This window comes from Labeo rohita, unplaced genomic scaffold, assembly GCF_022985175.1.
Source record: "Labeo rohita strain BAU-BD-2019 unplaced genomic scaffold, IGBB_LRoh.1.0 scaffold_102, whole genome shotgun sequence".
NCBI classification, from domain to species: domain Eukaryota; kingdom Metazoa; phylum Chordata; class Actinopteri; order Cypriniformes; family Cyprinidae; genus Labeo; species Labeo rohita.
In genome coordinates, this window is record NW_026127142.1 from 323,035 (window position 1) to 338,055 (window position 15,021).

The following is a 15,021-nucleotide window of genomic DNA, read 5'->3' on the forward strand; positions in this document are numbered from 1 at the left end:
AATATACAGCAGTTTGACACATGTAATATGACAGTATTTTAAAACAGTTCAAATGAAAGAAGTGTTTTACATGATTTGTCCGTTTTTCATTGTAAACGCTGCAGAGGATTAAAGTGTCTGTCGTCTGATCAAACGGTGTCTGGTTGTTGACTGATGATGTTGGTTTGATTCCTGAATCTGTGGAGACACGCAGGAGAACAGCAGAAGAACATGACGGGGACGAGCGGAAGCCCAAACACACCGCGAACGGGACGGATGAGCTTGAGACCCGCGCCGAACATGGGACCCGTACAGACGTCACACACCCCCGCACTGAAAACACACATAAACATTACACACTATATATATACAGTGGCTTGCAAAAGTATTCGGCCCCCTTGAACTTTTCCACATTTTGTCACATTACAGCCACAAACATGAATCAATTTTATTGGAATTCCACGTGAAAGACCAATACAAAGTGGTGTACACGTGAGAAGTGGAACGAAAATCATACATGATTCCAAACATTTTTTACAAATAAAGAACTGAAACGTGGGGTGTGCGTAATTATTCAGCCCCCTTTGGTCTGAGTGCAGTCAGTTGCCCATAGACATTGCCTGATGAGTGCTAATGACTAAATAGAGTGCACCTGTGTGTAATCTAATGTCAGTACAAATACAGCTGCCCTGTATTTGTAGAGGTTGTCTAAGAGAATATTGGGAGCAACAACACCATGAAGTCCAAAGAACACACCAGACAGGTCAGGGAAAAAGTTAGAGAGAAATTTAAAGCAGGCTTAGGCTACAAAAATATTTCCCAAGCCTTGAACATCCCACGGAGCTCTGTTCAAGCGATCATTCAGAAATGGAAGGAGTATGGCACCAAAATGGAACTTTTTGGCCAAAATGCAAAACGCTATGTGTGGCGGAAAACTAACACTGCGCATCACTCTGAACACACCATCCCCACTGTCAAATATGGTGGTGGCAGCATCATGCTCTGGGGGTGCTTCTCTTCAGCAGGGACAGGGAAGCTGGTCAGAGTTGATGGGAAGATGGATGGAGCCAAATACAGGGCAATCTTGGAAGAAAACCTCTTGGAGTCACCTTCCAGCAGGACAACGACCCTAAACATAAAGCCAGGGCAACAATGGAATGGTTTAAAACAAAACATGTCCGTGTGTTAGAATGGCCCAGTCAAAGTCCAGATCTAAATCCAATCGAGAATCTGTGGCAAGATCTGAAAAATGCTGTTCACAAACGCTGTCCATCTAATGTGACTGAGCTGGAGCTGTTTGGCAAAGAAGAATGGGCAAGAATTTCAGTCTCTAGATGTGCAAGGCTGGTAGAGACATACCCTAAAAGACTGGCAGCTGTAATTGCAGCAAAAGGTGGTTCTACAAAGTATTGACTCAGGGGGCTGAATAATTACGCACACCCCACTTTCAGTTCTTTATTTGTTAAAAATGTTTGGAATCAAGTATGATTTTCGTTCCACTTCTCACGTGTACACCACTTTGTATTGGTCTTTCACGTGGAATTCCAATAAAATTGATTCACGTTTGTGGCTGACAAAATGTGGAAAAGTTCAAGGGGGCCGAATACTTTTGCAAGCCACTGTATATATAAATAGACAGCTTGAGTTTTGCATTCTTAAAATACATCATAAACATCATGTACAGGTGCATCTCAATAAATTAGAATGTGGTGGATAAGTTTATTTATTTCACTAAGTCAACTCAAATTGTGAAACTTGTGTATTAAATAAATTGAATGCACACAGACTGAAGTAGTTTAAGTCTTTGGTTCTTTTAATTGTGATTATTTTGGCTCAACTAATTAGAATATGGTGACAGGCCAATCAGCTAATCAACTCAAAACACCTGCAAAGGTTTCCTGAACCTTCAAAACGGTTTCTCAGTTTGGTTCACTCAATAACAATTTGAGTTGAATTACTGAAATAAATAAACTTCTCCACGACATTCTAATTTATTGAGATGCACCTGTAGTTTCTTGAGATGATCAACATTGGCTGCATTCACTCTGAAGTTCAGTCATTGTCAGTCCTCTTCATTTATTTATTTTTAATATATTTTTAAATGAATTTTATCATTTATTTTCATGACCTACAGACTGGACAAAAAAGCAAGTGAAATGACTTTTTTACAGCACATAAAAACGGAACAAAAAACAGCTGTCACATTCATAAAAACATGACAAGAAGAAAATCTTACAAGGTTTCTCACAGAGATAAAGAGTGTTAGGGCAGAGCCGCTCACACACACCGTCTGAAATCACCTTCTACATCAGGCTCGAAAAATAAATGCCTTCTGTGTGACTGACAAGATGAATTTAATATAGAAACATCCGTGCATCACTTTTTGACCTAAAAATGAAGTTTACAACTTAGACTGTGGTAAATCTTCAATGCTTTGCAGCACTCGTTTAAAAGAAGACACTTTATGAAAAAAAAATATTGTTATGAAAAATGCACAAAAAGACTATTTTCAAAATGTATTCAAAATGTATACTTTCCAAAACATGTTTTGTGCGTGTTTTACCTGTTCAGTAGGATGTGTGCGGCGTGCGGCAGCTGCGTGTAGCGCTGCGGTGTGTGTGTGAGTGTGTGTGCGGCCGTGTGCAGCAGCGTCTGAGGAGAGTTGCAGCTGTTCTCGCTCCACAGTAACGGGTGTGTGTAATTCCCAGACATCCGGAGCTCTGACACAGGCACACGGAGCAGACCCACGGGGAGAGACACCAACTCATTCCCTTCGATCTTCAGACACCTCAGAGACCTGAACACACACACACACAAGACAGAAGATCAGTAAAACATTATTGTCCATTTGTGTGGAATCTAATATAATTATCATAACAACCATCATTAGTCATTGCTATAGTTAGAGCTATATTTATTATTACAGTTGTTGGTAGTTATTGGCAGTGGTCAAATTGTAAAAAAAATTTCAAGGGGACGGTGAGGCGGGGGATCCAGTGATTACAAATGATTACAAAATTTCTCTAATTTTTAAACACATTTTTATTTAACACAAAAACAAGCTTTATTGAATGAGCTGTTTTCCTTGTGGGGCCTGAAATGCCAAAAGTTTTACCTCTTTTTTTTTTTGGAGGAAACATTTGATCTTTCCAATTTAACTAATGCACACACACTTGCGTGTACACAGTCTGAGTGTCTGTGTGCCAAATAACCCGAATGATGGCCCTTTTTTAATTTTTTTTATTTTTGGCTTACTCCATTCTAAAAAAAAAAAACTAAATAAGATCGATTTAGGAAAGAATCACTGCAGTGTTGCTCTGAGACGCACAACAGCTCTGCTCCTGCTTTGTCTGAAACTATTTCATTTGCAAAATATAATGTTCTACATGAATAAAAGTGAGATCCATAGTCATGTTTGGTATCATTTGAACTGTCACTGTGTGTCTGGTCCAATGGTCTCATTCTCACAACAAGTGAACTAAAAGTAAACAGATCCTCAGAGTTCAGAGATGTATTGCTCAGTGTTGAGGATGTACTATTTCCCAGTGTCTTTCATGCAAATCACCATCTGTCCCCAAAAGGTGCAAATGATCAGGTCTAGGGCATGATCAATGCAAATTCAAATTGTTAGTTCCTGTCTGCATTTCAGGGCATGTCTGTCGGGGTCTGATGTACTTAAAGAAGTGTAGGTGGAAGATCAGGGCGCTTTCTGTAGCCAGAATGAGCCCATGGTACTGTGTTCACACACTTCGTACTATGTATTTTTCTCAAGTCAGGTATGCATCTTACTCCTAGATTCATCTTGGAGATTTCTTGTATTGATTTGATCTCTTTGAATTGGCGGTATAATTGGCATAACACATATTTACCTGACTGCTAATAAATTGTTACATTTGATTCTATTCTTATTTACCATGTAATTATTGACTCTAGTAGATCACCATGTGTCCTTGTTACCGCATCTCCTGCATCAGGTTAGTAATGGACTAAAACTCAGTTGAGATGGAGCACAGGACACACCATCTGTATCTTTAGAGATTCGGCTGACACTTGGTATAAGTTCAAGTGTACTTAGACTGTAAGGGCTAAAAGGGAATTTCCATTTAGGTAAACTGAAAGTTGTTCCACCAACCTAAATAGGTTGAGCCTAACCTCTGTTTACTGTAATATTACTCTAGTTAAGTGTACATGGGAGACCATGGCATGACCAAACCAAAGCTACTATTGAAGAAGTAATGTCGGTCGGCTTATATCTATAGTGGTGCTCGTGACCTCTGACTACACTGTAAAAACTTACAGTGAATTTAACGGTAAAAATACTGTAAAAATGCTACAGTAAAAACCTACTAAATGGTTAATGGTAAAAGGTAAAATTAAAAATTAAAAAAGGTAAAATTTACAGTGACATTCCCAGAATTCCTTTTTTTAATTTGATGTTTTTTTGTTGAAATAACCCTTTCTTCTTAGTTTTTTTCTTAGCTGTTTTGTACAGTAGGGTTGTATGTTACATCTAATGTTGTTAAATTAATGTTTATGCATTATTTCAGTTTGATGTGTGTTTAGTGTTTGTGTGAATGACACTGTGCACCTTCTATATGTTAATATTTAAAAGCTGTTTGTGATGAGCTTTGGTTCATCATTTGACTTTCTCATCACCACCTGATTTTGCTGTTTATCAGTGTATTACAAAGATATAAAACAGATTTCAGTACTTCAATAAGTTGGTTCATTAACATTATATCAGTTAATGAAATGACGGTATTTACCTGTAAATTTAAGTGAAAACCGCAAAACATAAAATGTTGCTACCGTATTTTTTTACGGTACAATTCTGGCAACCACAGCTGCGTTTTTTTTTTATCGTAAATGTTACTGAATATTTTTTACAATGTAGAGACAATGCTGCTTTACTCAAGTGTGTACAGATCTACAGGGACTAAATAAAATACTTTTAGAATGAGAAAGCACAGGGGCGGCCGTCTAAAATATTAGTCAAATTACCTCTGTCTAATATCCAAGACTGATGAGAATGTGACCGTAAGGCCGAAGCAATATCTTTGAGCACATGAGCACCTGAATGAATGAGTACAATAATATTAAAGAGTAAATAGAATCATTAGATGTCTAGATCAATTATCCTATGAAGGATCTATAATGATTGGCATTCTAACCCAAATGTGAGGTCATAATAAAATGGAGTCAGATTTGAATTTAATCTAAATTTAATAAAAAAAAAGACTGAACACACAAGAAACCTTCATCCACCACTGGACACATCCATTGGGCCAACTGCGTGGACCTTACAGTTATCAATATAGTTATTGTTATATTTTTATTTTATTTTGTTATCGGTAAATAACATTAAAGTTATCGGTATAATTATGGAATATTTATCATTATAGTTATCGGGAGATATTACAGTTAATGTTATATTGTTTCATTTATGATTACAGTTGTCGGCAGATACTGTTACAGTTTTTATTACAGTCATGAGTAAATATTGTTACAGTTATTGCTATACTTATTGTATATTCATCATTACAGGTATCGGTAGATACTGTTATAGTTATTATTATAATCATGATGTTTATCATTCTAGTTATTGCTGTAGTTATTATTGTAGTCATTGGTTTAGGTGTGAACAGGTGTTTAGTCTGAGTGAATCATGTCAACATCGATAGAGAGTCCAGAGGCTGACCTGAGCTGTTTGACGGCACTGCTGAGGGATCTGAGGAGATTATAAGACACGTCCAGATGCTGCAGACACACCAGAGAATACAGCCTACACACACACACACACACACACACACACTGTAATAATAATGACAGTAACAAGGAGAAATAATCTGTTATGAAGTGTTTCTCTCACTGATCGGGCAGCTGTGGGATCTTGCAGAAGGAGATGACGAGCGTCTGGAGTTTGTGGAGTTTGCTGATTTGAGCAGGAAGCTCCTCGATGGGGTTATTCCTCATCTTCAACACCCGCAGCTGATGAAGATCACACACCTGAGAGAGGAAGACGAGGGACGCAGATGAACATCACCGTCACGTACAGCAAATGATCTGAATCATGACAGAAACACAACGACTGTGAGGACCTCTTGAGGAACGCGTGTGAGGTGATTGAAGGAAACGTTCAGATACTGAAGACGATCAGACAGAGACGACACGTCAGGAAGATCACAGATGAAATGAGCCTGTGGGGAAACACCACATTAATTATATCTAATAAAATTATTACTATTAATATTATGAAAATAAGTATTACAATTAGAGCTCAACAGTTCAACAGTATCAGCAACTTTACTAATGTAATATTGATTTACGCAACACGATATTTTCTGCTTTGCTCAATTTCACAAAATATCTCCGAACTCACAGCAGAACTATTGAGTGTCTCTGATCAACACACAGCAGTGATTCATACTGAATGAATCTATGATTCTGAATGAACTGAGTGAGTCAGTGATTCACAAAGATCAAGATTCAATCAGCAGATTGAATGAATCGGTTGAATGAATGATTCAATGACTCAGGCACTTGCAGCCCTATTTCAACATTCATTCAGAAATTGATATTAATATGCATTTTGATGAACACAAACACCAAACTGAAGTCAGTAATGACCAAGATCTCATCGCATTGAACAAAACACAATTATAGACGTGACCGCATATAGTTCCTTAAACTGTGAATAAAAATAAATGAGGCAAGAGAGAAGTGCACATCCTCTTCTTCCTCTTTTAATCAGAGCGTTTCATTTCCTAAAGACACAAGGCTCTTTGTGTGGATGCAGAAGCTTCATCTGCAGAAGATCTGTCGTCACACGCACACGAGACACCAGAACACAGGCGTCCTTGAGCGGGACGGAGGAACTCGAGTCTTTACACTGGCGCGAGACGAGATCCGTGACGAGACTATGAGTCTGTGAGACAGTGTGATAGAGTAAACACTGCAGCAGACACGTGTTTCTTACATACAGTCCTTCAAAACAATTTTGAGCTGTTTTTCAGTCTTTTTTTTCTCCCTTTATTTAAATAGCACTTTACAGTATTAAACAGGAAAATAGTGTGTCAGTAATGCAAAAACAAAATAGTAAACATTCAAGTTGGCCAGTGAGAACTACTGCATCACATGATCTGTGGTTTTGAAGCTGGTCTGAACTGGTTTCAGCTTTAAAGCTACAACAACATCACATCTAATGAGCTCAAATTCAGCTCAACTTCAGCCTCCACCGAGAAATAATTGCAAAAGGTGACTTTACTCAGTATTTTGGGAACACTTTATAATAGGGTTCTGTTTGTTCATATTAGTGAACTGCATCAGTTAACGAATTAACAAAGAAAAATACTTCTAAAGCAGTTATTCATCTTAATTTAATAACAGATTATTAAACTCTGCATATGTTAATATAATTTAATAGATCAAACATGAACTAACAATGAAAACATCTACTTCTAAAGCATTTATTAATGTTCATTTCACCATTTACTAGCAGATTAATAAAACTAAAAGTTGCATCTGTAAATATTATTTAATGGACCTGAACTGATATGAACTTATGATAAAAAGCTGCATTTTATTAATTAGTGTTAACACTGTAAAATGTATTGCTTGTTATTAGATCATTTCAGTTCATGCATTAGCAAACATGAACTAATGTGCTGTTATTGTAAACAGTACTTTTGTCTTGTTAACCAGGACAAACTTCTGAAATACTTAAAATAGCATATGTTTTCTGAAGATGCAAAATTACTTGTTTTTGGGGAAACATGATCAAAAGATCTGCCAATGGGGTCAGTAAATAATCTTGTTTTTCCTTTGAATTAAGTTTTTTTTTCTGACCAAACTGACCAAACTTTCTGACTTGGGGCAGCCGTGGCCTAATGGTTAGGGAGTCAGGCTTGTAACCGAAAGGTTGCAGGGTCGAGTCCCAGGTCCGGCAGGGATTGAAGGTGGTGGGAGTGAATATCCAGCGCTCTCTCCACCCTCAATACCATGACTGAGGTGAGTCCCTTGAGCAAGGCACCGATCCCCCAACTGCTCCCCGGGCGCCGCAGCGATAGCAATATTGCTGCCCACTGCTCCAGGTGTGTGTGTGCACGTTTGATCACTTCTCACTACTGTGTGTGTGCACTTGGATGGGTTAAATGCAGAGCACAAATTCCAAGTATGGGTCACGTCCTTTCCTAACAGGTATGTTTGTAGCAATAGCCAACAATACAATACAATACATGGGTCAAAATGATCAATTTTTCTTTTATACCAAAAATCATTAGGATACTAAATAAAGATCATGTTCCATAAAGATATTTTGTAAATTTCCTTCCAAATATATATATATTAAAATTAATTTTTGATTAGTAATATGCATTGCTAAGAACTTCATTTGGACAACTTTGAAGGTGATTTTCTCAATATTTAGACTTTTTTTTTCTTTCAGACAGTTTTATCTTGGCCATATATTGTCCTGTCCTTACAAACCATACATCAGTGGAAAGATAATTTATTCAGATTTTAGACACTGTACAAATCTCAATTTTAAAAAATTGACCATTATGACTGGTTTTGTGGTCCTGGGTCACTAACCCTAACCCTAACCTACCCATCAGTACTAAGTGCCTCACTCAAACCCTTACCTTAAACCTAACCTTTACTCAGTTATAACCAGACCCCTAAAACCAAGTCTTGGTTTTAAACAGGCCTTTAAAGGGGTCTCAGAAAGTGAGGACCAGCCAATCTGTCCTCACTTTACAAAATTGTCCTCACTCCGATGGTAAAACCAGTCTTCACAAAGATATCTGTACAAGTGTACACACACACACACACGTTTGTTTTTGTGAATTGTGGGGACTTTCCATAGACTTCTACAGATTTTATACTGACCAAACGATATTGTCTATCCCCTAACCCAGCCCTAACCCTAAACCTAAACCCTAGCCCTCACAGAAAACATGTTTGCATCATTGCACTTTCAGACCCCCACAATGTCAAAAATTTCAGGTTTTACTATCCTTACTAGCAAAAACAAGTACACACGCGCACACACACACACACACACACCTTGAAGCTGAGTGTGGTTCCTCCTCGTGTGACGCAGTCGAGGACAGCGAGCTCAGATGCGTTTATGACGTCACGCTCTCCTGCGCAGCGGAACGGGGATCGAGAGCGACGGGAATCCTGGAAGTGTTTGCTGGTGACGGTGTTCAGAAGAACTTCATGAGCTGCAGAAAAACAAGACACTTTATGAAGCGCTCACAGCCGAACTCCTAAATTACAGACGCATTTGATTTGAAATCATGGAACAAACAGGATTCAGAATTCAGCTCTCATGAAATTAGACTTTACATTTACATTCAGAAAATGAACACAATATATGGAGTATTTCCAAAACAACTAATAAAAATAATAACAATAATAGGTGTTTTAAATGGCACATATAGGAATTTATATTTCATTAGTATTTATAAATAATTGCATAAACAAATAAAAACAAAAATTTCATTTGCTTATTAATCATTTTAAAGAATAAGTTTTAAAACTTTGTAAATTTGCCTCAACAAATCCTGCTATAAATTGCAATTTAGTACATTTCAGTTCAAAATTCTGTCTAGTGTCTTCTTTTATATACAGTATATTATATACTACCAATCGAAAGTTTGGAATAATTACGATTTTTTATGTTTTTGAAAGATCTTTTTTCAGCTCACCAAACTAAAAAATAGTGTCAAATTATGAATTATTATTGTAATTTCAAATAGTTGTTTTCTATGTGAATATCTGTTAAACTGTAATTTATTTCTATGATGCGCAGCTGAATTTTCAGCATCATTACTCCAGTCTTCAGTGTCACATGATCCTTCAGAAATCATTCTAATATGCTGATTTGCTGCTCAACAAACATTTATGATTATTAGCAATGTTGAAAACAGTTGTGTTGCACAATATTTTTGCAGAAAAAAATATTTTAAATTGTAATAATATTTCACAATTCTTATAGTACTTATGTGTGTGTGTTCTTGCCTGTGCAGGGCTCATGTTGTGTGCGTTCCTTCCGTCTCTCCATTGTCATCCATTGTTGATCCACTGATTGATCTTCAGACGGTCGACAAACTCCAGAATGACTCCTGAAGGAGTTTCGTGCTCGTGCTTCCATCTGAACCATCGCTGCTAACTCTGAACACACACACACACACTCATCTATCACACTGATGATACAGAAGCATTTATTGATGAAGTATTATTACCGCATATGATCTGTCTGCGAGGGATCCTGCGTGTGGGCGGCGGCAAACCCTCGCAGCTCAGCGTCTGATTGGCTACTGCATCCTGCCATCCGCAGTGCAGCTCCGACAGGAAGAGACGCAGCAGCTTCCTGTAGTTACAGCGGGACAGAACCGTCGTCCTCAGCCCGTCCTCTGAGCCGCGGCCCGACCCGCTCACCTGCAGGAAGTCATTGAGGCAGAAGAGCGCAGGAGGGCGAGGCTGCGGAGGCGCAGGTGCGGCGCGCTGAGGATGATGGGAGAAACCGCTGATGACGGGAGCGACACGACACACAACATCATCATGATCCTCGTGAAGAGTCTGTGGACTACAGACAAACTCACTCACTTCATCATGGCCTGGAAACACAGATATATACATATATATATTTCAGCAGCAATATAATATAATATATTATAATACAATAATGTAAAAAAAACTAAATAATTAATAATTAATATTGCAGTAGTAGAGTAATTCACTTGATTTAAACAGCTACATCTACTATAACTGATCAGATATGCTGATCATAAAGTCACCTGCAGATTTGGGCGCAGGCGGCGTCCTGTAGTGTGTTGTCTTTATAGGGGGCAGCGGTCGCCTCAGCAGCTTCATGTGCTCTGATGACATCGATCTGATCAGTGACTGAGAGAACATCAGACATTAGAAACATCTACAAACACGTCTGACCTCAAAATCAACACAAAGAAACAAGATATCCCAGATAATGAACAGATGTTACGCTGATGTTCTTATTAAGATATGAAACATTGTTTCTGAATGTTCTCAGAATGTCAGTTTTTTAAATGTTTTAAAAAAGGGAACGTTATATTTTATCATTTACAAAACATTATGAGAACTTTATTAAAGAAGAAGTCCACTTCCAGAACAAAGATTCACGGATAATGTACTCACCCCCTTGTCATCCAAGATGTTCATGTCTGTCTTTCTCCAGTCGTAAAGAAATGAGGAGGAAAACATTTCAGGATTTTTCTCCATATAATGGACTGATATGGTGCCCCGAGTTTGAACTTCCAAAATGTAGTTTAAATGCAGCTTCAAAGGCTCTAAATGATCCCAGCTGAGGAAGAAGGGTCTTATTTAGTGAAACAATTGGTTATTTTCATAAAAATAATACAATTTATATACTTTTTAATATCAGATGCTCGTCTTGTCTTACTCTGTCTGGACTGTTTTTGTTCAGGTTCATGTCAGTTAGTGTATGTGGAAAATCTCATGTTCTCCCTCAACTTCAAAATCGTCCTATATCACTGTTTTACCTTTTTTGTTAAGGGTGTTTGATCTTCTTTGCAAACACTTTGTCTGTTCTTCTGCAGTGATGTAGGATGATTTCAGAATTATTTTTGAAGTTGAGGGAGAAAATACGATTGGAGTTTTTCGACATACACTAACTGTCTTGAGTCAGAATACACAGAGTTCAGGGAGAGAAACACAAGACGAGCGTTTGAGAATAAACAGTATTTAAATTATACATTTTTATGAAAATAACCAATTGTTTCACTAGATAAGACCCTTCTTCCTTGACTGGGATTGTTTACAGCTGCATTTGTGATGGTTTGAAGCTGCATTTAAACTGCATTTTGCATTTTGGAAGTTCAAAATCGGGACACCATATCAGTCCATTATATGGAGAAAAATGCTGAAATGTTTTCCTGAAAAAAATAATTTCTTTACGACTGAAGAAAGAAAGACATGAACATCTTGGATGACAAGGGGGTGACTACATTATATGTAAATTGTTGTTCTGAAAGTGAACTTCTCCTTTAATAGACTAGACAACTTTGAGTGAATGATCCATTAACATTACTGGAGGAATGTTTGTTCTTAAAAATCCCTGATAGCTGAAAATGAAAAAATGAAAAAAGGAGCATTATGTGACCCTGGACCACAAAACCAGTCATAAGGGTAAGTTTTTTTTTTTTTTTTTTATTGAAATGTATACAAACATCAAGCTGAATAAATTAGCCTTCCACTGATGTATGGTTTGTTAGGATTGGACAATATTTGGCAGAGATACAACTATTTGAAAATCTGGAATCTGAGGGTGCAAAAAAAAAAAAAAAAAAAAAAACACTGCGAAAATCACCTTTAAATTTGTGCAAATGAAGTTGTTAGCAATGCATATTACTAATCAAAAAATAGGTTTTGATATATTTATGGTAAGAAATGTACAAAATATCTTCACGGAACATGATCTTTACTTAATATCCTAATGATTTTTGGCATAAAAGTTACATTTTGACATACAATGTATTACTGGCGATTGCTACAAATATACCCGTGATACTTAAGACTGGTTTTGTGCTCCAGGGTCACAAATTTGCAAATCTGCAATGTGAACACAGTCATGAATATGTCATTATATATAACAACAGATGTGGGGGGATTTTGTTTTATTTTATTATTCATATATATATATATATATATATATATATATATATATGTATGTGTGTATGTATATGTGTACTGCTATATTATACAACTGTTTTGTATAAATAAAAAGACCTCAATAAAAACGGAGTTAAAATATCTTCATATAATGTCAAATATTATTAATTAATATAGCCTACTATATGTCGATCAAATATCAAATGTCACGTTAAATAAAAAGTGTCGCGATAGTGAGACTGAAGTCTTTCTGCAGACACATCATCGATTTGATCGATACACTGATCGCGTCACAAATCGATACAAATCAGTTTATGCACGAACCTGATCGACTTCATTCACTGGATCCGACTGAAATCCTCCGTCATTCGCAGATTTCTGCAAACTTTACTCATGAAAACAGACATAAAGCGCGTGTGAAACTCACCAGAGACCCGCGGTGAATCTGAGTCCCTGGCAACGGCCATAGCAACCGCCTGTCAAACTCACAACGCGCGGAAACATCAAAGCCAAGCGTGTCTCTTGCGTGACGTCACACCTGCCGCTTCAGCTTTCATTCCCATTAGAAGTTGAGTTCTCAGACTCTAGTGAAGCGTGTTTGTGACTGTATTATCACTGCACGAACACACGAGGATCTAATGACACTCAAGCGCACTGATAATCATGTCTGTTTAATCAAATGAAGCCATTTTCTTGCAAATGATTAAAGAAATAGTGCAGTTCATTCAAATGTGTCTGGTCTTTAATCATGTTCTCAAAACGTCAGCACAAAAACATTATTCCTACATCCATCATGGAATGTTTTTCTTCATAAAAGTTTTAGTTGGATGTCTGTCTAACGTTTTTTAAATGTTACTTGTTTCAAAACATTCAGTGAAACATTCATTAAAAGGAACGTTTCCATAATGTTTGCAGAATGATCAAACGGAATGTTCATCTAAAGTTCACATAATCGAGAAAGAAAAAGTTTCTAATTTACAATGGATCCTCTGCAGTGAATGGGTGCCGTCAGAATGAGAGTCTAAACAGCTGACAAAAACACCACAATAATCCACAAGTAATCCACACCACTCCAGTCCATCAGTTCACATCTTGAGAAGACACAAGATGAAACAAAACTTGTCATTAAGATGTTTTTAACTAAAATACATTGAGTCCATAATCCATAATAACACTTCCTCCAGTGAAAAAGTCCATCTCCTGTTGTCTCTCACATCAAAATCCAGCCACATATTTGTTTAGAGCCTGTGCAGATTTCTCTCCTGATTCAGACCAGACCACTCTTTCACTGGACGAAGCGTTATTATACATCTTAATGATGGACTTGTTTCATCTTTTGTCTTCTCAAGATGTGAACTGATGGACTGGAGTGGTGTGGATTACTTGTGGATTATTGTGATGTTTTTATCCGTTGTTTGGGCTCTCATTCTGACGGCACCCATTCACATCCATTGGTGACATTTCTACAAATCTGATGAACAAACAAACTCATCCTCATCTTGTATGAATAAACACATTTACAGCAGATTTTTTTTTGTTTTGAGTAAACTATTTCTTTAATCCAAACCTGACGGCTCATTTGAATGAGGAAACATTAGCAGCAAATCATAAGATGATTCTTAAACGACGACACGAGTTGATCTAAACGTGTGGTAACTTTTCTGAATGGACTCTTTCATAAGATCAAACCTCAGCGTTGTCAAATCTCAGAAGTGTGTGAGACGTCCATCATGTTTGAGTGTAGAGATGTCAAGCACTTTACCTTATAAAGACATGAGCGCGCGTGTTCCTGTTTCGAGTGTTGTGTAGGCCGCTGTCAGTCACTTCCTTCCTCTCACATTTGAATAGAGTCGCTGCAGCTCCTCTCAAAGCGTCCAGACTCAGAACCCGCCTGAATCCCACCGTCCGTCTGCAGGTAAGACAAACCCATCACTCGTGTTTCACTGGATCTCAACTCATTCCGACAGAAACCTGCTGCACTCTTTAATATAAAGCGGCAGAAACGGCTTGATTTCAAAGCAGAAGCTTTCAGATCTTGATCAGATGTGCTGGATGTAGAATCGGCTTTAGTTTTAAAAGCATATAAAGATCGTGCGGGCTCGTGTTTCTGATGCATCTCTTGACTGATTTCAAGGATTTATATTAAGATTAATGCAACAGCTTGCAAAACACAGACCTACGGTCGGGTCCAAACATCTGAAAGTGAAAATACTTGTATTTGCAAATGCGTTTCATTGAATATCTTTGTTTTTTCATTACAAATGACATTGCATTGAACTGTGCTCAAAAATTGTGAGTAAATTTCACAATTACTTACAAAACAATGGCAAATAATACATTGAATTGAATGTGAGATTGGGAAGGAGAAAT

The 15,021-nt window shown here is 37.5% G+C and overlaps 3 protein-coding genes across 4 annotated transcripts in view; 2 read left to right on the forward strand and 1 right to left on the reverse strand.

The window, feature by feature from the left end:
- Positions 1 to 15,021, forward strand: part of rpl31 (ribosomal protein L31) — a 55,315-nt gene that overhangs the window by 8,646 nt on the left and 31,648 nt on the right. The gene's annotated exons all lie outside the window — the stretch shown is intronic.
- LOC127157248 (leucine-rich repeat-containing protein 63) lies at positions 113 to 14,554 on the reverse strand. 2 transcript variants are annotated; one of them, XM_051100502.1, is made up of 10 exons: positions 14,414 to 14,554; positions 10,782 to 10,887; positions 10,227 to 10,601; positions 10,003 to 10,155; positions 9,043 to 9,203; positions 6,078 to 6,176; positions 5,849 to 5,985; positions 5,678 to 5,761; positions 2,543 to 2,776; positions 113 to 312 (listed from the first exon to the last, which is right to left on the reverse strand). In XM_051100502.1, the coding sequence occupies exons 2-10, from the start codon at positions 10,870 to 10,872 to the stop codon at positions 129 to 131; spliced, it is 1,518 nt and encodes a 505-aa protein (XP_050956459.1). In that variant the 5' UTR covers positions 10,873 to 10,887; positions 14,414 to 14,554; the 3' UTR covers positions 113 to 128. The 2 variants fall into 2 exon arrangements, with proteins under 2 accessions (XP_050956459.1, XP_050956460.1); XM_051100503.1 differs by lacking the exon at positions 6,078 to 6,176.
- lcp1 (lymphocyte cytosolic protein 1 (L-plastin)) overlaps positions 14,428 to 15,021 on the forward strand; it is a 19,029-nt gene continuing 18,435 nt past the window's right edge. Inside the window, exon 1 of the mRNA XM_051100501.1 lies at positions 14,428 to 14,566. The gene's annotated coding sequence lies outside the window, so the exon portion shown is untranslated. The remainder of the gene's footprint in view (positions 14,567 to 15,021) is intronic.

Coding starts and splice junctions, on each gene's coding strand:
- LOC127157248 (XM_051100502.1), bottom strand. CDS start 10,872: ATGTCATCAGAGCACATGAAGCTGCTGAGGCGACCGCTGCCCCCTATA. Junction 10,602..10,781: donor GCCTGCGCCCAAATCTGCAG/GTGACTTTATGA, acceptor CTGTGTTTCCAG/GCCATGATGAAGTGAGTGAG. Junction 313..2,542: donor GCACACATCCTACTGAACAG/GTAAAACACGCA, acceptor GTGTGTTTTCAG/TGCGGGGGTGTGTGACGTCT.